The following is a 25,703-nucleotide window of genomic DNA, read 5'->3' on the forward strand; positions in this document are numbered from 1 at the left end:
GTCAGGCCTCCCATCAGGAGCAGATATTACTTATATTACTTAGATTACTGATATTACTTAGATGATATATGTCTGATGGGGAAAATAAAGTATTTTCTTCCTCAAAAAAAGGTGCATAGTTGTGTTTTGTTTCAATCTGCAGAGCCTTCCAAACTGCACTGTGCCAGCTGTGCCTTAAAGTGGTTAAAATCTTTGGGAAGAGGTTTGGAAAAGCATAAAGTGCTTTGAAGAGATATCACCAGTTATCACTGTTATTTATGTTGGCAGTCGCAGTGGATGCTGTCTGAGGCCCACTCTGGCAGGTGCTGTCTGTGCTCCTGACTCAGAGCCAAGGGGGATGGAAGCGGTGTCCTAGCCATGATTTCAAAGTCCAAGTGAGGCACAGAGAGATTCATAGGTGTGTTCAGGAAGGCCATGGCAGTGATGTCTGAGAGGAGGCTCGGGCATCTGGCAATGAGCAGCCCCAACCAGCCGTGGCTACAAGCATGGGAAGCTCCTGATAGTGTCTCTTTGCTGCCTCTCTTCAAAAACGTGATGCCATTGTCTTAACAATGAGCAAGCCTAACTTTTCATGTTTAAAAGGAACACAAATCCCCAGACACCCCACAAATACAGCCAAGCTTCTAGGTACCTTATCAGCCTGTTTTGGTTTACCAGTAGATGTCAGTCAGCACTACTCACAACCCTTTGCACCTACAGCCCCTTCCTCTTCCATTTTAGAAGGGGACCAGAAACAAATATCTCATTTGTTTTACTGAGAGAAACTGAGATACAGAAAAATTCCCCTTCGTGGTGGCAGAGAAAAGACAGAAGCAGAATCCATGGTTTCCAACAAGTAATTTATGATACTAGACTCTCACACTTGAGTATTTCTTGCAAGCTTTATCCATCTGGGCAGGTTATAATTCTCCCTACAACCTGTGAAAAGGGTTTGCACAGGTTTTGCTCATTTTTTAAAGTCTTGTGAAAAGTTCTTAATGAGTGCTACTAATAGCCTGGGGCTGCTGCTAACTGGTCAGTCTTTAGCACAGAAGGTTGTTAGCTGGAGGGTGCCCTGCCCCTGTTTCTTTTACGAGCACGCCCTAGCAGGAGGCATTTATAAAGAAAAGAGCAACATCAGGGAACAACTATCAGTATTCAGAGTTTATCAGCAACTAGTGAAAAAGGGAGGGGAGTAGCCAGCAGCACCTGACGATCTTGCTGATTACAAGCCCAGATGATGGATGTGCCATCCTTTTGCTGGTCACAGAAACCCTAATTCCAGGTCTCCAAACATGAAAGCACGGAGCTCTGGGAGTGTGAGAGCAGTAAAAGTAGGAGGAATTTCAGTGAGTGCGAGGTCCAGCCCCTATCCTGGGCTCAGAGGTTAAGGGATATGGTAACGTGAACGTGCCGGGGTTTGGAGAGACATGGCACAATTCAGCGCTTGAGGAACGAAGCAGCCCTGCTCACGGCTCATTTTCAGAGGTGGTAAATGCCGGGAATAGCTCATTGCCAGCCAGCCATGCTGCACACATGCCAGGCACTCAGGCAGGTGACAGAAGGGTGCCGGTCCCGCGGGGTGGGGTGAGAGAAAGCCCAGTCCTGGCTGGAGTGCCGAAGGAGGAGTGGAGAAGTTCAGCTGACAAAACAATGGCTGTGCAGTGATGGGTCTCCAGCCTGAAGTCAGTCAGCTTTGCTGAGACGTGCCATACAAGTTACACAGGCAAGAGCCTGTGTGCATGGCAGTAACAGGGCTCTGCAGCACAGGATGTCCCAAACAGCTCTGGATGGTGCTGTTTCCTGGGCACTGCCATCCCCGGAAGATACCAATCGTTACTCTGATGGCACACTCACCTCTAGGTGCTGGAAGGCACCACAGCCTAAGAAGGGACTGGGAACCCATCCCAAGTGATCATTTCCACTGCTTGTGACTACCTGTGGGGTCCCCTTCTGCAAAAAGCATCAGAAATAGCAGCAAAGAGTCAGCTCAGAGAGAAAAACTTCATATACGTGCACACACGCATCTGCAGATGCCCTGGCCAAGACAAACACCAGGCAGTGGCTTCCCTGAAAAAGATAGCCAAATATACAGATGAGTCGGGACATAGTGGAACATAACCAGTGAGGCCAGATGGAAGGTGAGTAGAAAGAAGTCTGGCATAAGTAGCTTAGGAGTGTTCTGCTTTTTCCTGTGGCATTACTGGGTGAGTTGTGCAACCAAGTGCTTCCTTCTCTTTGTTCTCTTTGTTACTGCCTTCATCTTCAAGACAGAAATGCAAACATTTAGTCTGTCTTTCTGTTTTGGGTTATCTTTGCTAACACTTGCTACCTGGTGATTCCCTGCTTTTCTTCCTCAGTTTACTTGTTGATAAATGTGATTTTCCTGCAGACTGCATCAGAGCAGGGGACTTCTGAGATTTCTGAGCCTTTGCACTTTTTCTTTCACCTACTGAGATGCTCTGCCCTGTTTCATGGCATGGTAGTTCCCTGTCAAGATGACATAGCACCGGTGGGCCTCTAGGAAGGCACAAAAGAAGGGAAGAGTTATGGATGGGACAGAGCTAGTTTCTTATCTCTCCTCCAGAATGCAAGCTGTTTGCTATAATAGTATCTCACACTCTTGCTGTTGTGTAGGGTCCCTTGGGGGACGAACACTTTGTGATTCTGGGTGTACAGCACCTACTGCAAAAAAAAGTCTGAATGTGTTCAGGGCTGCCACAACAAATCCTAATGGCAGCAGCTCAGGCCTTGGGAGTAGATACAAGTTAAACAGTTTTTAGGAATGTCTCATAGGGCAGCCTGGACTTTGTTCCTGAGGAAGGAGGTGAAATGCCTATGTAACAATGTGTATGTCAACATTCATGTCTAGCAAGGGAACTGACCTCTGCAGAGCTGAGTTTGGACAGATAAAACACACTTTAATCCTGTTAGCCTCCTGCAGGCACTGAGGCCCTCAAAAGGGAAGCAGAACGATGGAGTGCCCATTCCTGACTCACAAATAGCAGGACAAACTGTACTTGAAGGAGTCCTGCCCAGGAGCTTGGGTTGAGTGTGGGAGAAAACTGTACTGGGGATTGTGTGTTGTGGCCCCAGTTTAGCATGGTGCACTTCTTGGTCTGAAGTCCCAGGCTTTGTCCTAAAGGCTTGAGAATACTGTAGGGGCAGTCATGACTGGCATCTCTCCCAGACCTGCTGGGCTGGAGAGGACATGGGAGCTTTTTTGTGCCTTTGTTGCCTTTGCAGGCTCCCGAACACATCACTAACAGCAGCGAGTAGGAGCGACCAAAATATGAGCATATTTATGATGTCATCTTTTTAACTCCTGAAGAACTGCTGTGGTGGTTTAGATGCACTAGGCACTTTATCTATTACCTCCTTGGCTGATTACTTGCTTTACCAGATAATACCTGTGTGTAATTCTGCTGATCCTGTAGTTCAACTATTCATTATTTCTGTCAGAATGAAGTCCATGATATCTCAGTGTAGTGCACTAGTTAAATACTGATTTTCTTTACTCTTAGATTTGCTTGAACCTTTTCTTATCTTTAACCAATTAAGGATTTAGTGCTACTATGAATTCAGATAATGGACTAAATGATTAACAAAACTTGACAGAGTCAGATTTCTTCTACATAATCTGCAAGTCTTGCAAAAGTCGACTTCCCCAAGGCAAGCAGCACTTTAACCAAGTAAGGGAGGCCAGTCAGCACTAGCTTTGACATGATGAGCAATCAGGGTAGAAAAAGCAGGATGAGATTTTTTTTGTGCCTAGGGTGGTGAATTTGTAGATGTAGCAGATACAGCACATGTGTACACATCTGTACAGGGTGTGTCTTTTGGAATGGTTTACTGGAGCTTTTGGAAAAGAAGAGCCCAGGAAGTAACACTCAAACACCTTGTCTGATATTGCCATCTTCTGCACTGATCTCAGAGCTGCTTTTATACAGTGATCATTGGGATCTGCTTATTGATGCATTCAGTAGAGAAGGCAATAGTACTAATCACCATACATTTCCTCCTGGACATATTTCCTCCTGCATATTTCTTATGCACTCTTGCTGGTTCAAGTCCCTGAAATATTTTATGAGCTTTAAGAAATTCAGTGTTAGGTAGGATTAAAAACACCCTGGATCCTCAGGTCAATAAGAGCAGCATCCTAAAGAAAGCAGTGGAGAAACAGCAGGACTCCTCAAAGCCTCACTTTCTGCTAGATCCCTTTCCCCATGCCCAGGATGGTATCATGGTCCCTCCTGCTCTGCAACCCTGTAGTGGCAGCCAAATCAGAGGCTCAAGGCAGCAGGAGCCAAGGAGCAAGAGCAAAGATCTCAAACCTGTGCTAAAATCTGCATGAGATCTGAAACATGACCCAGGCTGTTCTTTCCTTGCTATCACAACATACCAAATTGAAGCCTGTAGCATTATTTGTTTAATGTCACTCAGTAAAAGCACCAGGGCTTTGTAGCTTGGTGCTTTCTAGGGCTTTACACTGGGCTAATGCTTTTGGTGTCTTTCTGTGAAGACCACATCCTTCAATCTGCAGTAAAGCCTGACAGTTCACAGGGGAAATGCCCCTCTCAGTGGATGAGGAGCACAAAGCAGTGCTGGCACCCACCAGCCTACAGAGCGATGGGCAAGAGAAAAGTACAGTAACATCAGTCTGTCATCAGGCTTGTTGTATTTGTCTTGAATAACTACAGCCCTGGCCACTGTTTTCTGTCCCTGTACTGACAGAAACCTCCCTCAGCAACAGTATGAGCTAGATCAACTGGACTAGTAACATCATAGAGTTGAAAAAATACTCCTAATTGGGATGGGAGATGAAACAGGCTCTCCTTGAAGAAGCCCAGAAGACTGCTGCTTGAAGAATGGGCTAGGGAAAAGCCAGAGCCTCTAGCCAGATCCTGTATTTGGCAGATTTAGTTCCTCCCCATATCTGGGGTCTCTGCTTATTTCTTTGTCATTGGGATGAGCTTAGGCACAGGGGAGAGAGAAGTGGATTTTCCATTCCATGAAGTGTGGGAGGAGCAGTAGTGTTTCCCAAAATTACCAGCATGAAGGCACTTAGCACCTTTGTCTGAGGAGCAGACGTGCAACTGAAGCTGTCAAGAGTAACCTGAACTTTTAATTGTGCTCCTTGAGGGAGTTGTTCTCCTGCACCACTGTGCAGGCACTATGTGGAGCAGCAAGTTCATGACTCAGAAAATGTTCACCTTTGTTCCCAACACACAGGCTCTGTTTGTCTCACGGTCCCAGGCACATGACAAGAGAAGATTGACTGCAGCTTGTTGAGGGGTAGTGAGTATTTAGGATTGAAATATTTTTGGAGACAGAGATGTGCATGCTTGGTGAAACACTAGGGCAAAAGTCTTCAATGTAGGCAGATTTTCCTTGAAAGAGGAAGTTAAATCACATAGGAAACATGAACTCAAATTCACTTCTGACCCACAGAGTGACTGAAGATAACATTCAGCAAGCCTGATCCTTGGGTGTACCTATGGCAAAACCTGCTCTTCTGATGGATCTCGAGGGCTATTTCAGTACCCCCATAAACCCACCTGCTGATTCCTGTCAGCCCTGCAGAGCAATGCAGCTTCATAGGACTTGGGTGTCTTCTGCCTAATGCAGCAATGGCATTGAGTATACCAACGTACCCAGAGGGAGGCAGGTGTTGGAGAAGGGAGGGGTGAGCCTTTGGAGTTTTTATTATTAATTGGATAGCTAGAGGTATACTTTAGCCTAGCTGAGCCTTAAATTGATCTAGCAAAAGCTGTAGCTAGAAAAAAAGCAATGCTGTACCGAGCTGCAGAGGGCAGTCAAACCGGAGGCAATTAATATGACGACTTGACAGCTTTGCCATAAATCATATTTATAAACCATAAAATTGGGCTTTTCCGCCATTCACAGCATCAAGGAACCTGGGGAGATACAGCTTATTTATAAAGACAATAGTGCTTAGGAGTGGGAAGACAAGGAGAAGGCTTGACCACGAACCGAAGGAAGTCCGATATTCCTGCTTTCACACGTTCTCCTAGCTGGGAACACATGGCAGCACAGAGAGGCAACCTGATGGACAGGCTGTTCTGACCATCTCTGAGCCCACCGAGGAGCACACTGCCTCGGAAGGGCTGAGATCAGAGTGGCAGTGTTACCCTGGGAAGGGATGCTAGGGCTGCCAATGGCCCCAGCTGACCCGGCTGGACTGGACCCGTACCCCGGGGTGTGATGACCTTTCCAGGCGGTGGGAGGGCTGGAGGGAGAGTGGGCGCTGCCTCCCGTCCCTCCCGTGCCGGGGTGCGCCGGGGCCGCGGGCGTTTCACGGGGCTGCTCGTGTCCGACGCCCGTTGCCCGCGTCGGGGGTTCCCAGCGAGCGAACACCGCGGCTTTGCCCCGCTGCTCTCTCCGCCCCGGGAAGGCGGGCTGACAGCCCCGGCACCCCGGCACACGGGGGCTGCTCCCCGCCGCCGCCCCGGGCCCAGCGCCGCCGGCGGGGGCAGCGCTCCGCAGCGCGGCCCTCGCACAGCCGGGCTCGGCCCCGCGCGGCGCCGGCACCGCCCCGGGGGTCGCGCCGCCCGCGGAGCGGGGCTCCATCGCCGCCGCCTTCGCCGTTCGCCCCGCGACCGGCGGGGTTTGCGTGACACCGCCGGCACTCCCCGGCGCCGCTTTATGTAACCCGCCGCTCGGACTCGCTTATAAAACGCCGCCAAGGCAGCGCTGCCGCCAGAGCCGCCGCCACCCCGAGCGCCGCGGCAGCCGCGAGGTAACGGCGCGGGCCGGGCCGGGCCGGGGGCGGGCCGGGCCGGGATGGGGGGGCAGAGCGGAGCGTGGTCGGCCGGGTCGGGTCGCGGCCCTGGCTTAGTGGCGAAACCGGCCCGTGGGGTGTGGGAGGGAGACAGAGGGGCGCTGCTGGTGAGGTGCTGCTGCACCCGAGCCTACCCGTAGCCTCTGCTAGGCTTTTCTCGTCCTCCTGCCGTCCGTGCACACACCCGCTTGTGGTTTAGCTTGCCAGTGCTAATTGGTAGCTTTATAAAAATCTGCATAAAAGGGTATACGATGAACTAAGCAACAAAACCTAGCCAGGACAGATACAAGAAAAATGTTCAAAAGTCTAACAAGGTCCTTGTCCTTAGTGTCACTGTCATCTTGTTAGGTTTTTTTTTTTCCCTCATCATCTGTTGTGCAACCTTTCAAGTGTGTAAGCCATCTCTTGCTGATGTAACCAGCATACCCTATGTTGTCTCCCATAAGCAAGGCTTTCCTAGGGGTGAGCAGCTTTAGAGTTCAGTTTGGGTCGAAACTAAACAACCCTTTTCCCCACCATTTTTATTTTACTTATACAGGAAAAAACTTGTGCAACTTGTTGAGCTTTCAGTGATAGGAAGAGGCAGAGAGGAAAGGACAATTCCCGTTTCTTTAAACCTGTCTTTTGTAGCTCCAGTTTCTTAATAGGGTGACCATCTCGCTCTCCCTGGGAAATCTACTACTGCTGTAGTGGTGGTCCTACTAGTTATCACCCTCTCAGTCCTGGGAGGAAAGAAGTGCAGATGGTGGGAGGGGGGTGGTTGGTGGGATACCTCTACCTTCACACAAAATTCAAGAAACTAGCAATGGATGTCTTCGTGGACAGGTCTTTCTCCTTGCTCTTTTAACCTGGTGAGCACCTTGGCTTTTCCCAGCATCACAGTAAATTTTTAGCATGTGTAATTGTTATTTTAATCACATTGACATCTCTGGAACAGACTTGTGCAGCAAACAAGATGCATGTGACTGGCCTTCATTTTCAATAAACACAGCCATTTTTCTTGCTGTGATTCTTCATATGGATTTGTTTATTGGCTTTCTCTGCTGGCTTTTTTGGGTGGTAGTGGGGTAAGCATGCTATGACTGAAGAAGTGGGCTTGAGTCTCTTTAAGTGGTAACAGCTTCCATTTGTAGTCCCGACTGTGTTGCAAAAGACAGTCACCATCATAGGTGAACTTGTTTTTGCCTCATTAGATGCCCTTTGAGCAAGCCTCATTTAGTTCAAGAACATACTTCTTGTTCTTAAAGGTTAGTTCTAAATCTGTGGGTTTCCGTGCCTTTGGGGACTACTTGATGTGTTCCGGTGCGGATGTCCATCCTTTTGGAAACTTGGCATGTGTATTGATTGGTGTGGTGTGCATGAACTTGCTTTTCCAAGACACTTTCTGGAGAAATTTTTGTTCACATGTCTCCTTCCCTGGATGTTTCTGTGTTCTTTGTCTCAACAGATGGGAACTGCTCAAAACAACAGTGACCTCAAAAACCTCCATGCAGTGGAGCTTGACCTGTGTAACAAGGACATGATGTCAGACACATTTGATCACAGCATTATTTCTGTTGGAGAAGAAGAAGGAGCAGGCAATTTTCAACGTTCTGTTCCAACACAGGAGTCCCTGCGATGTCCTCGGGGCTCCGTTGTGAGTTTCCATAACATCCAGTACTCTGTTAAGCAGTCCAGTGGATTCCTTTGTAAACGGAAAACTGTGGAAAAGAAGATCCTTCATAATGTTAAGTAAGTGTTTGCTTAAATGAAATACTAGAGGGTAGGAATTAATCTGCTGCTGTGAACCAGTGACCTCATGTCACCTTCCAGATCCAGCTGTGCTGGTACAGAAATGACTGCCCTCCTGCCAGTCAGCAGTTCATGTGAGCACTTTGATTTGCTTTTAGGCAAAATAGCTGGAATATAACTGAAGCAGTTTCAGTTATTGATTTGAACAAATTAGGACCAAACTTCTGTGAACTCTTCTGCCAGAAGATCTGAGGGTTCCCTTAGCTATGGTTCAAGGTGCAGTCAGAGGAAATGAGCAATAGAGAGCAGTTGTTGCTTCTTTTCAAGACCCAGCTCAGCAGGGAAGACACTTAATTTCTGTCTTTTGTGGATTGCTTTTTATGTCCAGTTCTGATTCTGTTCTGACTGGCAGTCTGGGACAGAAAGGAAAAATGCTTATTGATTTCAGACTTAAGAAGTTTTTAATCTCTGAAGTTTTCCTTTCAACGGCATTTTGTTCACACCTCACCTCTACTAAACACTGCATATGGATGGTCCTTGTAAATGTCCTTATTTGTAAACAACTCTTTCCTTCTTCCAGTGGCATTATGAAACCAGGCTTGAATGCTATCCTGGGGCCAACAGGGAGTGGGAAATCTTCGTGAGTACCTTCTGCTCCTTTAAATGGACAGTCAGCTGTTCAAAGTATATTTGGGATTCTGAGGGTTGGAGGAGATTTGAGGGATCTGCAGGATTAGACTTTTGCATGCCTGTGAGAAATCTGGTGATACAGTTTGACCTCCTGCCCCTCTGCCAGCTTTGCTGAAGTTCTTGCACTGTGACTGTGTCACACCCCTCATCTCCAGTTGGTGCTCTGTAGTACTGCAGTCATCTTTGGTGGTGGCCTGACTTAAGATACCAGGCAGAACTGGGGTGACTGGAGCTCAGATGTGGGCTCTGTCCTGACTGGTAACAGGGTGAGAATGGGGTACAAGCTCCCCTGGGGCATGGCAGATGTCACTCCCTCTGAACTCACTGCAGGAAGACTTCCTTGAAACTGCTAGGCCAGACCCCTGTCTGTTAACTGACAGGAATGCAGTCTGTAGGATGCTCTGGATCCTTACCCCACCTTGGCCTGCTGGTGGGAGTGCACATGTGCTTGAGTTGTTTGGATGAAGGCACACAGAAATACCATGTAGACTATCTCCATCCAGTGCTAATGCTGTTTTCTCTCCTGTGGTCAGAGAGGTCTTTGTCACTCTCTGTAAGAATGTCAGACACTCTCAAATATGGCCAGAGTTCACACAGGTGTGTTTTTGTGGTGACCATTGATCTTCTTTTCTAAGGAGACTGCTGGTTAATCAGGATGCTTTCAAGAGCAGCACTTCATCAGGGCAGTTTACTTAGCTGGCAAACATGCTGGCCTCTGCATTGGCAGTAAGGAGGATCCAGTGATACATTAAAAAAAAATTACTTTCTAGCATTAATCGTAACTCTAGTCTTGTTTATGCCCATATGGATTAATTTCCTTGAGATCAAAGGAGTTAGTTTTGTGCTCCCCTGGCTGGAGAGCAGCCTGCAACGACTCAGCAGGGTGCTTTTGTCCCTGTGCATTTGAGGTTATCTATAAATACACAGACCAAGTTTATGTCTGTGGGGGGTTGACTGTTGTGAATTGTGCGCGTCTGTACACTGCCATACTGCTGTGGCACACCGTGTGCTGGAAAATCCTGGATGTACACCAGACTTTCTGTACAAAGAGCTAAAGCCTGCAGAGTAGGGGAAGCCCCTTCCTGTGCCCTCTGGTTTGCAGCATGCTGAGATCAGGCTGTAACTCAGTGCTGGCTGATGGTTCTTACCCAGTCAAGGGTAAAAGCAACAGTTATTGCAAAACCTAATGCCTGGTGTTTGTCTGAAGTCTCCTAGATGTGCTGGCTGCCAGAAAGGACCCAGCAGGTCTGTCTGGAGAAGTGCTTATAGATGGCATCCCACAACCTCCAAATTTCAAGTGCATCTCAGGATACGTTGTGCAGGTGAGTTAACTGCTTTCTGCAAGGCCTGGGAGACCTTGGGATGGAAGACCACTTAAGATGAGGAAAGCAGGAACTACTAGTTTAGCAGTAATTTTCATTGATCCCTACAGAGCCTAATTTGATAACTCAGATATTACACTATTCAGTTTTTATCTGGGATATGGAAGACAAGAAGATCTAACTGTTACTCTAGCTTAGTCAAGCACTGAGGTCTTTGTCTTCCCACAGCCACATGGATGCCCAAACTGCTGGGCTGCTGTGACTTGTCCTTTGGGCTCTGCCCTGAAGAGCTAGCAAAGATTTTTAAAAAAGGGAGGAAAAAAACCGTGACACCCAAAAGCTCTTGTTGTTAAACTCAGAAGCAGTTCTAGCTGGCAGAAGTACCTTCAAACTATCAGACAATAATTCTAGGAAATAAGTAGATCCCTGCTGTTCTTCCTCTGATTCTAGCTGGCTGTGACAGAGGTTCATTCCACTCGGAGACAGGAAAAGCCAGCTGAATCTGCGGAAGTGGGTGGAGGCCTGGACCAATAATAGACCCTCAAAGCCCTGGGGAACTTGGGGAGAAGGGGATTCTTGGCAGCCATATGAGCAGCCGAATCTGGAAACCATCCAGGTTTCTGACTACAGGCAGATGTGACATAGGCAGCTGAAAGCTGCCAGCTGGGGGGCTCTGGGAGGATCCGTGGGATGAGACTGGTGCTGAATCTTGATCCTGGAGGTCAAAGATCCCCAAATCCTCAGTGGCTGATGAATAGCCTGTAAGTTTCTTGCAAGTGGTCCCAGTTTGAGACATTTGTCTCTCAAATGTCCAAAGCAACCAAACAACCTTAAAATGATAAGCAACTTGGTGAAATGTTAAATGGTCTCTCCCTGTTCCCACCCCATGCAGTACTCCCTGGCTCGATAAAGATGGACCACAAACTACAAACAACATAAGTGTTTGTCCTAAATACATAAGTCCTAAATACATAATTATAGAATCAGTTTTGTGCAGATAAGCATATAGGCATGCTAAGTCATATGTTATCCCCATAAAACTGCTGGTGGTCTCTGCATTCATGCTGTGAGAGCGAATGTGTCATACCACTGTTGGTTATGTTTGGTATTAAGCTTAAATTCACAGTTTAGTTTTCAGTGTAGTTGTTTTGGTGGATCTGAGAGTGGAGAATGGGAGGCTAGAGTCAGAGACTGGGGGGTTGTGGGAAGGGAGGGGAAGGTATGAAATGCTAAAACCATCTTTGGCAGCAAAGCAGCACATTCTTGTCTTCTTCTGTTAACTCCAGTGCCAAACATGGTTGACTGGTGTATCATTCGTGCTACTGATGCACTGCATCTGATGTGGGCAGTGTCCCAAAGCAGGCAAGAATCTGCTGCCCTGAAGCTTAGGGGATGTCTTCCAAAGATGCCTGATGTAACAGGCATATTTCCCAGCAGCTACCCAGTGTTGCAGCCCTTTTCTCATCATATGGTAGGATACAGAACTGGTACAAATATCAGAGTGGGGGTGATGGAGAGGCATGGAGCTCTGGATGGACCTGATGACAAATCTCTGTTTGGCTCATGGTTGTTGCAGGTTGCTGTAGGCTGCCCAGGTCTGTCAGGTGGATAGATTTGATTCCCCCTCAAAGTGCACAACTGTTGGAAGTTTTGTAAAGTGGTAACCCTTAGAAAAAAGTCTTAGGTCCAAAAGATACACATAGTTAAGACATAGAAAAAATCAGAAGCATCTTGGTGCAATATTCTTGCTTCTCTGAGAAGCTGCTGCCAGTGAGGAGCTGGGGAAAGCTCCTTGTTGGCAGCTGAACTCAGCAGGTGCTCTGGACCACAACAAGGTGTGGCTTGTAACTGGGAACAGAGCTGACCAGGGTGATGCCCTGAGTGTCTCTACCTTGAACACTGAGCACTAGCAACGTCCTTTGGCTCCAACTGGACTGACAGAAGTTTAACTGTACAAAATGACTGCCTGCTCTGCCTCGCTTTGGTTAGTAAGTAGAATGCACATGCAGTACAAAGTGCCAGTGTCTGCACTTGAACTTTTCAGCCTGAAAGCAGGCTGAGGTGGTGCTTGGTGTAAGCTGTGGGTCCTGCAGAGCTGCATTCTCCCCTTGGTTGCTACTGAAGGACTTTGAATTTCATGTCATGTAAAATTTGAAGGGGGAGTTGTCCTTCAGTCCATGTTCCACTGTGGTCTGCAAAAAGCTTATCTAGTGACTGCCACTAAGGGACTCTGGTGCCCACTCAGGCTGCTGAGGAGTTTTTCCAACTGTCTGTTTCTACTTTCAGGATGATGTTGTCATGGGCACAATGACGGTGAGGGAGAACCTGCAATTCTCTGCTGCGCTGCGTCTCCCCAGCTCCATCAGCATTAAAGAGAAGGAAGAGCGAGTCACCCAGATAATCAATGAGCTGGGATTAAGCAAAGTGGCTGATGCTAAGGTGAGCAGCGAGAACACCTTTCTCAGAAATCATACTACCTCTGGAAACTGAGTTGCTTATCTCTGGGCTGTATGGTGTATGTAGTGCAGTTACAGGAAGCTAAACAGGAACCTGACTAAATCATACTGCATGCAAGAAATCAGTCTCCAGCTCAGGAGGGAGCTTGGAGAGAGGTATTTGTATTTGCTACTAAAAGGGGAAGATTTTGTACCATGTCCAGCATGTTGTATAAATTCAGAAGGGAAGGAGTCGCTTAGTCATTGCATCTTGGAAAGTTGTTCAGTCACTTCCTGGCTTTGTGGGACAAGACAAGGAAATTGTTTTCTCATTTCTGAAAGCTCTGAGGGATGGAAGACTGGTCTGTGATAGAAAAGTTCTGTGCAGCTCTTGTATTAACAGGCAAGCTGCCAACAAAAGGCATCCCCACACACCAGTGCCTCCTCTGAATGTTGTGGCCTCATTCTGTCTCTTCCTTGTCAGTGTCATCCTTGTTCCCTGAAGTTATAAGGCACCTGATACCTCTGAAAATCAGGCTCAGCTTACTGCTACATAGTCCCTCACACTGAGTCAAACTCACCTGCTGCTGGCCCTAGAGTTCATTAAAGGGACTCTGAAAATGAAAACAGCTGCTGGGTGTGGAAAGCCCACAACTCCAGAGCATGTACTGAGTGGGTCTTGTTGCAAATACCTGATTTCTTCTGCTTGCAGGTAGGAACTGAATTGATCCGGGGAGTGTCCGGAGGGGAACGGAAGAGAACCAACATTGGGATGGAGCTCATCACAGAGCCACCAGTCCTTTTTCTGGATGAACCAACAACTGGCCTTGATGCCAGCACAGCCAATGCAGTACTCATCCTTCTGAAGAAGTAAGAATCACTTCTTCAGGGCTGTGTTGCAATTTGGTTGTCAACTCATTAGTAAAAAAAGGAATGTTCTTATGACTGAGTAGCTGGTGCTCCTTTTTTTTTTTTGTTTTTTTAATAGCTAGACAAATAGAAGTGGTAGTAAATTATTTGTTTGGGTCTTTTCCAAAGCCTTTTTAAGCTTATGGGAATCTTTCCACAGCAAGCATTGGATTGGAGCCCAAAAAGCAGATGTAGCTTGGACAGCTTCCCTTTGCCGCAACGAGGGGTGGACTGGAAGGTCTGGCCTTGCAATCATAATTTCTTTGCCTTCCATCTGAGTCTATTACAAAGGCCCCCCCCGATAACAGTCTTGAACTCAGATCTAAGACTTCACCTGCAGATTTACCCTCAGTGTCCAGTGTTTAGGAGATGAACTGTCTTCTGACAATTAGAAAAATGTTGCATGCCAGGAAGACAAAGAAGGCTTATTTAATGAGAATGACTTTCCAGTCCTCCTCCTGGGTTTGTGGCATGTTGTCTGGTTTTGCTTCTGGGGGTCGCTTTGTTCTGCTGTTTGTGGATATAGGTCTTTGGTTGTCAAGGGTACTTGCTGGGCATCAGTGCTAAAGCACTTGAAAGAGCATCTGACAAACCTCAAGGGACACTTGTTTTGATTTTTCTTTAGAGTAAATCTTCAGCAAAAGACCTAAGAGGAATCTCAGCTGGCCAAACTTCCACAGCCTGCTGAGTAATGCCTGGTGCTGCCATGGAGCACAGTAGGACTGTTCCAATTAGTCAGGTTGAGATCTGGTGTAAAAAACATGTAAGGAGGGTTTATACACAGCTGTGGCCTCAGGCTTTGCTAGCTACAGACAACATCATACTCTCGCTACCTGGACTGCAGTGATGGTCTCCTGTAATGATGGGTGCTATCTTGAAGGTCTTGCAGACAGCATCTGACACAGTGACAGAGAAGGGGAAATGACAGTTTTTGTGGGTCAAGACCCTGAGAAGTTGCCAAGTATTTGTCTTGGATTTGGATACTTGGAGTTTGCCTTCCTGAAATTCAAAGTGTGGTGTACTTAAGAGATGGTTTGTTTCGTTTCAGGCTCTCAAGAAGAGGGAGAACCATCATATTTTCCATCCATCAGCCCCGCTATTCCATATTCAAGCTGTTTGACAGTCTGACATTACTGGCTTCGGGAAAGGTGCTGTACCATGGTCCTGCAAAGCAAGCCCTGGAGTACTTCAGTTCTATTGGTAAGTCTTCCATGCCAAGAGCAAAAGCAACTGGCTCATGAGTTAAATCTGTGTGTAAATTCTTACCCTAGCATGGGATAACCGTCCCATGCTTCTCTATCACTAAGATGTTAGAGACTGTACACATACAGTCTGAGCAGTGTTATGTTAGAAAAAAGACAGAATGAGAAACCCAAAAATTTTCAGATGAGAGCATGGTTCTCTCTTGCCTTTGTTTTGCCCTGCATGAGGACAAAAGCCAAGAATCACTTGAACATGTAGAAGCATGATGTCCAACAGACAAGGTAATACTTGTAGTTGTACCAGGTCTCGGTGGCAGATCTAGTGGCTTTTGAACCACAGCCTGCAGATTGGCAGCAATCTGTACAAATTGATCCAAAAATATGCTCTAGACTGAATGCAGATGGACAACCAAGAAAACAGAATTATGGTGTCTTAAGATGGGTTAATAGTTGCACTGTTGGGTGGCTGCCCTCTCTCCAAGTAAGCAGGGTGAAGATGTCTGAAAATAATGAACAGAGAATGTGGAGTGAACTTCCAGTCTGTAGATGCAACCATGGACACATTAGATTGTAAGCTTTCCCTGACTTTAAGGGAGGTGCTTTAACCAGTGTCAGTACTTCTGCTCTTCCTCTTAGCAGCTCACTTCCTTTCTCTCAGGGAAGCTGTAGAAGCATCTTTGGGTTTGTTTGTTTTTAATTTCCTCCTTGTCCCATAGTTAGAACGATATTATAAGAAGCTGCTCTTGGACAGCCCTTCCTCATCCTTGTGACCAGGGAAACACCAGCAAGAATTGAGTCTCTGGAAGAAGTATCTGAGTCTGTAGAAGAGACATCCAGGAACCTCTGCTGAGGAACTGTGTGTCTTTCAGAGTGGGATATGGTTGAACAGCACTGAGAAGGAGGCAAGAGTTGTCCATACTGAGCTGTGTAGAAGCAAGTTAGAGACTTCTCATCTAAAATCAGTGAATAAGCAACTTTCAAACTCTTTAGATAGCCTGGATTCACCACCTTCTAAATCCTGTCAATCTACTGCTGTAAAGTAACACTTAAAAAAACAGTGAAGCTTTCTGGTCGCAGGGTTATGGAAAGGTGATATAGTATTAGACCTAACCTTCTAAGGTGTGCTCTGTGCAATACAAACACGTTGCATGTGTGGTTTTGGTTTGGTCTGTTCTGTTTTTTTTTAAGGATATGAATGTGAACCCTTCAACAATCCAGCTGACTTCTTCCTCGATGTCATAAATGGTGATTCAACTGCTGTGGCAGCAAGCAAGGAAGATCACAGACCTGTGGACACAGAAAAAGGTAAATTGTGAAGGAGAAATCCACTGCTGGCTAGTGTAGAAGGGAAATTGTATGTGGTGATGGCAAGCTCTTATTCTCTGGGTTTCCTCGAGCCTAAGAGCATTTCATTATCTTTTTATTTTTCCTACTAATATATATACTTTGTTTTGGCCTTCTTTAAAGAGCTCAGAAAACTTTTAAAAGGATTTTTTTTCACTTCAGTTTTATAGGAGAGCAATGACAAATATCAAAAATTAAAAAAAACAACCCTATGTGGAAAAGACTGGAAAAACTAGATCTGCTTAGTCTCAAGAGGCAGCTGACAGAAGTTTTCAGTCATGTAAGAGGCTGCTGCAGAGAAGACAAGGTAGATAGGATAGGGAGTGATGGATTTACAGGACAGTGAAAAAGACTGGAACTATTAGAGGACAAATTCTCTAGCAATATAGTGAGTGAAATGTTTGGAAATACTTGTTTGGGGATACTGTAGTACACTGACTGAAGGATTATAAGGGAACAGATTTTGTAAAGCACTTTTCAATAATGTGAATCAGAGCAAACATTGATTTTGCCCAAATTCAATGAAACAAAGGTTTTCTGGTGCCTTGTTTTAAGAATATGACTGTTTTGTGCCAGAAGGAATGGGCAGATTAGCTAGGTTCAATTAAAAATGCAGGAAAAACCTTTCACTCAAGCTGTCATCCTAAACTCAGAGCTAGAGGCTTGAACAACTCAAATTCTCTGGGCATTTCTGCCTTTTTCTTCAGCCTCCAGAACTGCTAAGCTTATTGATGGGTCATATCTGAAGGTCAGGTTGATAGGGAATCACAAGCTGTATCTTGTTTTTCTCACTCAGAAGTGAGGAGTGAAAATGGAGTGGCAGAAGACAACGTGGATAGCAGTGTGGTGGATGTGCTGCACCAGAAATATCTCAGCTCCAGCCTGTATCAGAGCACAAAGGAAGCACTTGGGAAAGTGGAGCTTGGACGGGGAAGCAAGCAGAGACTATCCAAGCAGGAGCATGAGATTACCTATGCAAATGGATTCCTCACTCAGCTGTACTGGGTGTCCAAGCGTTCCCTGAAAAATCTCATCAGGAACCCACAGGCCTCCATTGCACAAGTAGGTAACAATTGCTAAAAGTCTCAGACTCTTGCTGCTCTCAGTCCCATAATCTGCAGTTTGTAGGACAGACTCTTGTTTTCAAAAGCAGATGGGGAAACAGAAAAGTCCTATGCCACTGCCATATAAGTGGAGTGAGATGCTCAGCTACCTTTGTGGCCTTTGGAAGAAACCTCTGATTTAGTTTAGCTAAGGACTACTGCACTGAAGTTTGGGCTCCATTCTCTGGTTCACATGGGGATCTTCTAGGATGATGTTAATTTTGTGCCTCACTTTAAATTTTAAACTCAGTTATTCTGTAAGCGTGTTTCTGCTAAACTCTCCTAGCCAAAGAACAAAGTAGGAAAGTGAAGAGGATAAAATCTGAAAAACTCATAAGGATTTTAATTGTGTGTGTCATAGGTATACATTGCCTCACCAAGAGCAAGGCTTTAGGCAGGTGTGAATCTTAAACCCTGCAGATGACTTAATGTTAGTTCCTAACTTTTTTACAAGGACTTCCTTTTTCCTTTCTTCTTTCTACTTCCAGATTGCAGTGACTGTAATTCTAGCCTTGGTTGTGGGTGCTATCTTTTTTGGTGTAAAACTGGACCGAAGTGGCATTCAGAATCGGTAAGATGAAAAGCCACAGCTTTGCTCATTTTTCTATCTGTAGCCATCAGGTTTGAGGCACAGGGAAGGAAGGCCTTGGGATCCACTTGGACCCAAGGAGGGTTGGGTTCACAAGCCTCAGTGCACTGCAGCATGGAATTGCCAAGGTTCCTAAAGGGGCCACAGTTCTGCCAGGCTTGCACATAAGTACAAAGGGGATGTAAAAGGGAAGATAAAGGATACAGCTAAGATTTACAGTAGCACAATTAAATATCTCCATTCTGTGGACAGAGAAAAGCACTGACTTGACGGTATGATGATGTCTGAGGCTGACAGTGTTTGATCTGGTTGTTCCCTCGCTGTTGCAGTGTTCTGTTTTGCCTTCTAGGGTTGGATCCTTGTTTTTTGTCACCACAAACCAGTGTTTTTCCAGTGTCTCTGCAATTGAGCTATTCATCAGAGACAAGAAACTATTTGTGTAAGTAGTAAGGCACTTGGACGGTCTCATACCCTGGAACAAGATGGGGGAGTATCTTACACGCTAAACAAAATTATTACCACCAAAGACTTGATTGCTCCCTTGCAACATCAGATCGTAATAGTAATGCTAAATTAGTCTATAGAGCAGGGAGCTGAAATGCTAAGAGCTGCAGGAAGGAGGAAATGCTTTTACTTGCTTGCTGTGTGACAGTTTACTGGAGCTGCTTTTCCTACCCACTTCTGGTAATAGCTGGTTTTGAAGTCTGCATGTGAATCCTGCAGACTGTGAACCCTTCCTGCCCTCTTGCTCACAAGGGTTGAAAGACTGTCTTGCAATGGTCCTAAAATGGCAAGACTGTGCAAAAATGAAGGGAGAGTTCCTGGAAAAATTTTGCAAGGGATGCTCAGATGAAGGGGGCTGCTGTCTGGCTTACAAGAGCTTGCTAATAATCAAGTGCATTCCTCTGTTTAGAGGGATGTGCTCAGTTATTACATTCTTGTTATATATAATTACTTTAATATATAATTATATATAGTTACTGCATTTGTTACTTATAATATTATGTATAATATCTGTATAATTATTCTTTATATTTTTATATATATATATATATGTGTTGGTATATGTGTATCTGTGTGTAAATGCATGTAGATACAGTATACATACATGTATATATACATACATGTTGAAAGTGTCGTTTGGAGGCACCTCCACCTCGTGCAGTGGAAGGGCAAGAGACAGATCCTATGCGGTAAAGAGGAAACTGGAATGTACATGTCCACCCACAGGCTGCTCAGAGCAGCTTAGTATTGATCCTAACAACTGCTCAGGAGTGAAATTCCCCCAAGCTGCCATTTCTTGCTAGTCTGCCCTGCTTCTCAGTGTAGTTTACCAGCTATGTCAGTGGGGATTTAGGCACTTCACCAGTTAAAGCATCTTTTCATGAGCTCCATTAAGCAGCAAAACAATCATAATGACATTTAATTGCCCTGTGAACTGGGGGTGAGTTGATGTTCCAAAGGTGTTTTCCCATTGTTGGGTATCATTCCTACTTCCCTGGAAGCAGCTATATGAGTTAGCAGCGGATGAAGTGTTCCTCCAGTTTATAGCAGTCTAACGCTTCCCCGTGCACTTGTGTTAGGGATCTTTTTCTTTGAAAAGAGATTTAGGAGATTTTTTCTGGTATTTTACACAGCAGTCACACAGCCTTTAATTCACTTTCCTTGGAAGGGGTGTCAGTTTGACTGCAGGGTCTGTGAGACAGATCAGCCCTTACTTTACAGAGCGATCAGGGAGAGCACAGAGAATATGAGCAATTTGCATAGAGAGGAGTCAGTGGCAGAAAGAGCAGAAAACAAATCGGGATAAACCAAACTTGCACTCTGAGCCCGCTTCCCGCAGAAACTCTAAACCTGTACAACTCCCCTCCTTCCTGTCCTCGCAGCCATCAGTACACCAGTGGATATTACCGTGTGTCTGCCTACTTCCTGGCCTTGATGATAGGAGATCTGCTGCCCATGAGAACTACTCCAGCCATCATATTCTCATGCATCAGTTACTGGATGATTGGTAAAGAATTGATGCTTTCATTGAACCTGTCGTCTTCCAACACATGTGATTTCTGATATAGCCAGAGCTTAATTCCTGTATCTATAACATACTACTACCTGAACCTTCAACTGATTTAAGTGCTTGGCATCATAACTTTGGAGGACTCTGGGGCAGGGGCAGAGACAGCAGCAATCTAAGACAGGGACCTGCCCGACAACGTGTTTTGGTAATGCTCTGTGGGCCTTTGAAGCATGCATAGTTCCTGCCAACTCCAAACTTGGTTTTCCTTCCTGACTTGCCTGTCTTGTGTAGGATTCCAAGGGTACCTCTCTGGAATTCGTAATGTGGTTGTTTACTGGACTCTTACCTTTCTGTTTTTTGACAGGATACCAAGCTGTTGCAGGGCGGTTCTTCTTCTTCATGCTGACTCTGGTACTGGTGTCCTACACTGCCACAGCCATGTCCCTGGCTATCAGTGCTGGGATGGATGTGGTGGCTGTGGCCAATCTGCTCATCACTATTTGTTTTGTCCTGATGCTTGTAAGTATATAAGGGGGTGTGCACTCCTCCTGGAGGGAAGGAAAAAGCTGAGACCAGCTGAGAGGATTGGGTTGAGCTAGCCCTAGGCAGGCTAAACTATCCATAGTCCAGTGGCATGTCAGCCCCTTGCTTGTGATTTTATGGTCACTATAGGGTCAAAGATATACTTCTGCCAGCTTGTAGTCTAAGGGTCAGATCACTGCTCAGGTGCAGTTCAGTAGTTGTGATACCACCAGAACTTTCCAAACAGTGTGCCCCAAACAAGTGTTGTTTGATTTTATTAAATTGTCCTTACAAAGATGGATTTTTAAAAAATCTTGCATTTCCAGTATTAGAAATATAAGTGGTCAACTAGATAATTTAAAAGGAAAAAGTCCTGAAATAAACTTTAGATCTGTTGATTTTTTTGCATTAATTTTTGCTGCCTAAGTGGGATTAGAAGGTGAAAACCCTCTCTTTTTTTAATTCAGTATTGCCCTTGGGTTCAAGAAATTACTTCAATACTCTTCCCCAATATTTTAAGGAAGAGAACAAGAGAGAGAGGAATTTTGACTGCTCATGAGAGCTGTGAATTCTTTTTCAAAGAGGTGGTGCTGATGATGGAACTTCTTGACTGTGAGACCTACCAAGTTACATACTTCTTGTTAGGTGATTCCTGGTCATTGTCTGTGTGCATACTCTGAGCCACAGTCCATCCCTTATTCCTCAATTTGCAATTCAGTCTGCTTTTGCAATATGCCAAGTGATAGTATCCTGCTTCAACTTCTTGCTGTGGGTGAGAAGTGTGCATGTGTAGTGAAGGGCAGCTGATGTACATTGAGTTATGTCACAGTATATAAGGAGTGACAGTCAGGAGTGAAAGTCAGTGGAGTAAGCACAAGATCACTTGTGATGAAGCAGAGGCTGAAGTGTCATGTTTAGCTGTGAAGACCGCTTGTGCTAAGAAGTAAAAGCAAATCTTTTTCCAGACAAGAGAAAGCATGGATGAAAGATGTAGGACAGAGGGGAAGACTGAAACAATAACACCCCAAGTTCCCCATTTTTCTCATTTTTGATTCTCCACTTTTTTATCTCCCAGTCATCCCTCTTTAGCCTCTGGCTAGCTCTACCATAGGACAGTCCTCCTGAATAAGAAGTTGTGATCATGCTTCTTAGCCCACGTGGATGTAAAAAACCTTTCTGACCTCTTTGCAAGCAGTTCAGCTGAAGTACTTGGGTATGCTGTTGGGGCAGCAGCCTGGGAGTGCTGCAAGGCTCCAACCCATGTCTGTGGGTACAGGCATGACAACAGTAGTAGGTCCATCAATCCCAGTGCACCTCTGCTGGGAACTGCAGCATCTGTGCAGGAATGGTATTATTTGCAGTAAACAGAGTTTGTGACTCATCAATCTCTTCTGTTCTATTTCAGATCTTTTCAGGCCTCTTAGTGAACCTCCCTTCAGTAATGGGCTGGCTGAACTGGCTCAAGTACTTCAGCATCCCCCGATATGGCCTCACTGTGAGTAGAAAGTAGCACTGGTCTCCTCTGAGTATAAAGTGAAGTTCTCTAAAAAGCCAGGTTTGGTTTGTTTCATTGCATGAACATGGTAAAAAAGAGAACAAACCAGCCAGCCTCAAAATAGAAGCAAAAGTTAGAACCCTGTGTGAGAGCTGGAAGTCTCAGAGACTGAACAAACACTTTGTGCTACAGAATTAGTGCTCCTTGGACAGCAGCAGAGCAAGCTGTCCAGTGAGGCACTAATTCCTAGCCTGAATAGTTGATCCCTGTGGTTTCGAATAAAATAAAATATGGTACAGCCTCTCCAGACACTACTGTATGGGTGGCCAGTCTGAGACCAATGAATTTACAGCTGGTTAAAGGATTTACTATAATGCCCAAGTGTCTCAGTCTTCAGTGTGGCTTCCTCTGAAGTGAAATTTGACTTTCTGAGTGGTAAGGAGCTGGGGTACCAGAAATCTAAGGGTGCAGCTGCTTGGAACACAGTAAATAGGTAGAGCAGGTCACAGGTGGAAGTTGTTTCCATCTCCTGTTTTCATCCTGGCCAAGCCTCTTTGGAAGGAATAGTGTCCTACTTTGAGTAAAAATGACTGAAATGAATGTTGGAGCTGGTGCAGGGTGGGAGATGTGTCAGACCTCATTGTTTGGGTATCACTGAGGTATTTTATCAGTGGTACTCAATGTGGAAGTGTCCTCTGAGATAGCAGTGAGTGCAGGATGCCAGTGCTAGGGAACCTTCCACCTCTTGCCTTGGCTGACTGTGCCATGCCTTCAGTGTGGTGGTGCTGGGGTGTCTGCCTGCAGCCACATGGTTTTCTGGATCAGTAGATTGACCCAGGTGAAAGTGGATGAACAGGAACTTGTAGCTGGAAAGACAGAAACCCATGGCTAAGTAACTTTGAAGCCAAGGCCTGGGACACCAAACACTGCATGTAGAACTTGGAGCAGTTCGTAAGAAAGGCAGTGATTAAGAGCCTGAAAATAAAAAGGAACATGAACATAGGATTCCAAGAATGGTGGTATGTGTATTCTAATAATCAAGTTCCTTTGAAGTGTTTCAGTTTTAATACCCCAAACCACAAACTCCACAAAAATCTGGTGTCTGCCTCTTTCCCTAGGCTCTTCAGGTGAATGAGTACAGAGATCTCTACTTCTGTGGTGAGAAGAATCCAAATGCAACAGTGTTTGTGGGAGATACAGGCAGTTGTCCCCCCAGTATTTCAGAGGAAGTGTAAGTAACTCATGGTGGTTCTGGGCCTGAATTGTGATGACTTGCTTAAAGGGAAGTCTGACTGTGTCAAATTTTTATACTGTTCACAGAATAACCACTTACAAGCCAATCTCAACATGTTCCAAAGTAATGTATTTTAGGATTATATAGTAAACCTCCACAATTACCCAAGAGTGAAGTAGGGATGAAACTTTACTTGAAGAAATAGGCAGATGCACTAAATTAAGTTTTGTATTTGGTAACCTAGCCCTGACTGACCAGTTTTCCTAAACAAATCCAGGGTCACGTAACAATGGAAATGCAATGTGTGGACAGCTACAGAGTTGCTGGAAAGCAGTAGACCTGTGATGAAAACCATGCCTCCCCCACAGAGCTTGTTTGTAAATATTAACCTTCCTGCAGATACAGCAGAGAGCAGAGGTATCTCTCTCTCAGTGCTCCATTTGGCCCCATTGGAAATACTCTTGGCTACTGATACCTTAAGCAGTGCAAGTGTTTGATGACATGTACCAGAAAGATGGCAAACTGAGTATTTTGCAGGGAACAGTGTAGTGCTCTGTTTCCATGGCTTTTGGACTTCCAGTGATTGTTGTGGAAAACTAATGCTTCTGTACTTACCATGGTTTAAGGTGGTTCTGAGGTTTGCTCATAAATTGCCAGTAATCTATAAAGAATGATTAGATTACTACTGAAAAATTACGAGAACCAGAGATGTAGATTTGTCCCTTAAGCTTTATTTGGTGATGGGTTATGAAGTTTCTCTATTTCTATCACCTGTTTGGCAGAGTTGAGGGTAGAAGGATCTTTGTGGAACAGGAATAAAAGTAATTACCTGAAGATGTGTACCACATAGTAATATGAACTTGTGCCCCATGCTTTTCTGCAGGTGTTCTGGTGAAGCATACCTGTGCAGCCAAGGAATCGCCCCTACCAGCTGGGCAATGTGGGAAAACATAGTGGCTCTCTTCTGCATGACTGTTATCTTCCTTATCATTGCCTATGCAAAACTCCGGTTTATGAGGAAGTTCACATAGACTCCTGTGTTGCCTTGCCCTGCAGCTTCTCAGGTGTTAAAACTGAAAAGCTTGTTAGGGCCTACTGGAGATTGCCAAAATGTTTCAGCTGACTTTGCTGGACTTTAGATGGGAACCCTGTCTCCCTGTTTCTGGAGCATGATCTCCACAGGACTGTGATTGTGGGTTTTAAGAAGAAATGCATTAATGTACATTGCATAAGTGATTTTTTTCTAAGAAAGTATAATTCTCGTAATTCCTTAGGTACGTATCAAATTTTATATTGGAAACCATTATTCTGTGGCCAAATACGCAAAATATTCCATTGAACATATGAGCTTCTCCATCACAAAAGATGGAAGGTGATGGTGGCATTTATGGATTGATGTGTTGTCCCTTTTTAGTGTCTGTCACATCTGAGGAGAGACACAGACCATTCGCAGTGTGTTGGAGATGCATTCGAGTTTGAAGTCAGTACAGAGATCAAGCACGCAGTGCCAGGAAAGAACAGTTACACTTCTAGTAGTTTCTCAGTGGAAGTTACTTCCAGAAATAACTTTAGCTTCATTAAAAACTAAACAGCAGTGGTGTAAGACATCTCCCCGTAGAAGAGAAATATATACTGTTGTACTGTAAAAGAAGGAAACAAAAAACAAACCAAAAAACTTCCCCCCCACTGTGAACGGCAAGAAATATATATACCACTTAAAAGGAGGACAGGAAATGCCCTTTTTCTTTATTTTTTTTCTAAATAAAAATTTGTATACTTACTACTGGCAGAGGTTTTTAACAACAGCCTTAATTATTTGCTGCACTATCTCTATATAGTGCTACTTACACTGGACTGAAAAAAACCTACGTCGACAGTTCTGTGGCAACTACAGCAACAGGTACCACAGTCCCCACAGGATAGACTATCTTGCCGGTACTTGTATCCTCACCACCTCCTCAGCAACAGAAGAGATGCTTTTAAATCGCATTAAGACCTGCAGCTGTAAGCGGTTCAGCTAAGCCAAAGAAAAACATCCTCAAACACAGGACTGAAGAGCTTGCCTGTGAGGGCCGGGCTGGCAGCAGTCCCTGAACCGGCCGTGCGGTGTGACAGTCCTGCCGGTGCTCTTGCAGTGAGCGGCCGGGTTGCGGTGCTGAAGGGGGAAATGATCGCGCTGACTGCGCCGCCGCCTCGAGCGCAAACCAGGCGCTCTCTGTTCTGCTTCACTGCCTTTAACAGCTGGAGCAACGTAACCTCGCACCACGTTTTGCACCTCGGTATTTGTCTCTTTCCTGCAACCGAGTTCCCGCCGCACTCACACACCGCACAG

General features: G+C 45.4%; 1 protein-coding gene across 2 annotated transcripts; it reads left to right on the plus strand.

Annotated features, from left to right (window-relative positions):
* The first annotated feature begins 2,099 nt into the window (after positions 1-2,099).
* LOC138112427 (broad substrate specificity ATP-binding cassette transporter ABCG2-like) lies at positions 2,100-25,151 on the plus strand. Of its 2 annotated transcripts, none has more exons than XM_069019524.1 (16): positions 2,100-2,120; positions 8,229-8,512; positions 9,093-9,152; positions 10,410-10,524; positions 12,811-12,963; positions 13,672-13,829; positions 14,917-15,068; positions 16,259-16,375; positions 17,211-17,476; positions 18,006-18,088; positions 18,456-18,545; positions 19,993-20,117; positions 20,485-20,639; positions 22,048-22,137; positions 23,256-23,368; positions 24,255-25,151. In XM_069019524.1, exons 2-16 carry the CDS (start codon positions 8,229-8,231, stop codon positions 24,400-24,402), a joined length of 2,109 nt encoding a protein of 702 aa, XP_068875625.1. In that variant the 5' UTR covers positions 2,100-2,120; the 3' UTR covers positions 24,403-25,151. The 2 variants fall into 2 exon arrangements, with proteins under 2 accessions (XP_068875625.1, XP_068875624.1); XM_069019523.1 differs by lacking the exon at positions 2,100-2,120 and adding an exon at positions 6,599-6,739.
* Positions 25,152-25,703: the final 552 nt, after the last annotated feature.

This window comes from Aphelocoma coerulescens, chromosome 6 (genome assembly GCF_041296385.1).
Source record: "Aphelocoma coerulescens isolate FSJ_1873_10779 chromosome 6, UR_Acoe_1.0, whole genome shotgun sequence".
NCBI lineage: Eukaryota > Metazoa > Chordata > Aves > Passeriformes > Corvidae > Aphelocoma > Aphelocoma coerulescens.

Bases quoted from the DNA above. Each gene is read 5' to 3' on its own strand.
- LOC138112427 (XM_069019524.1), top strand. From the start codon at position 8,229: ATGGGAACTGCTCAAAACAACAGTGACCTCAAAAACCTCCATGCAGTG. The intron at 18,546-19,992 runs GTAAGTAGTAAG...CTGTCCTCGCAG, and splicing joins AGAGACAAGAAACTATTTGT to CCATCAGTACACCAGTGGAT. The intron at 23,369-24,254 runs GTAAGTAACTCA...GCTTTTCTGCAG, and splicing joins CCCAGTATTTCAGAGGAAGT to GTGTTCTGGTGAAGCATACC.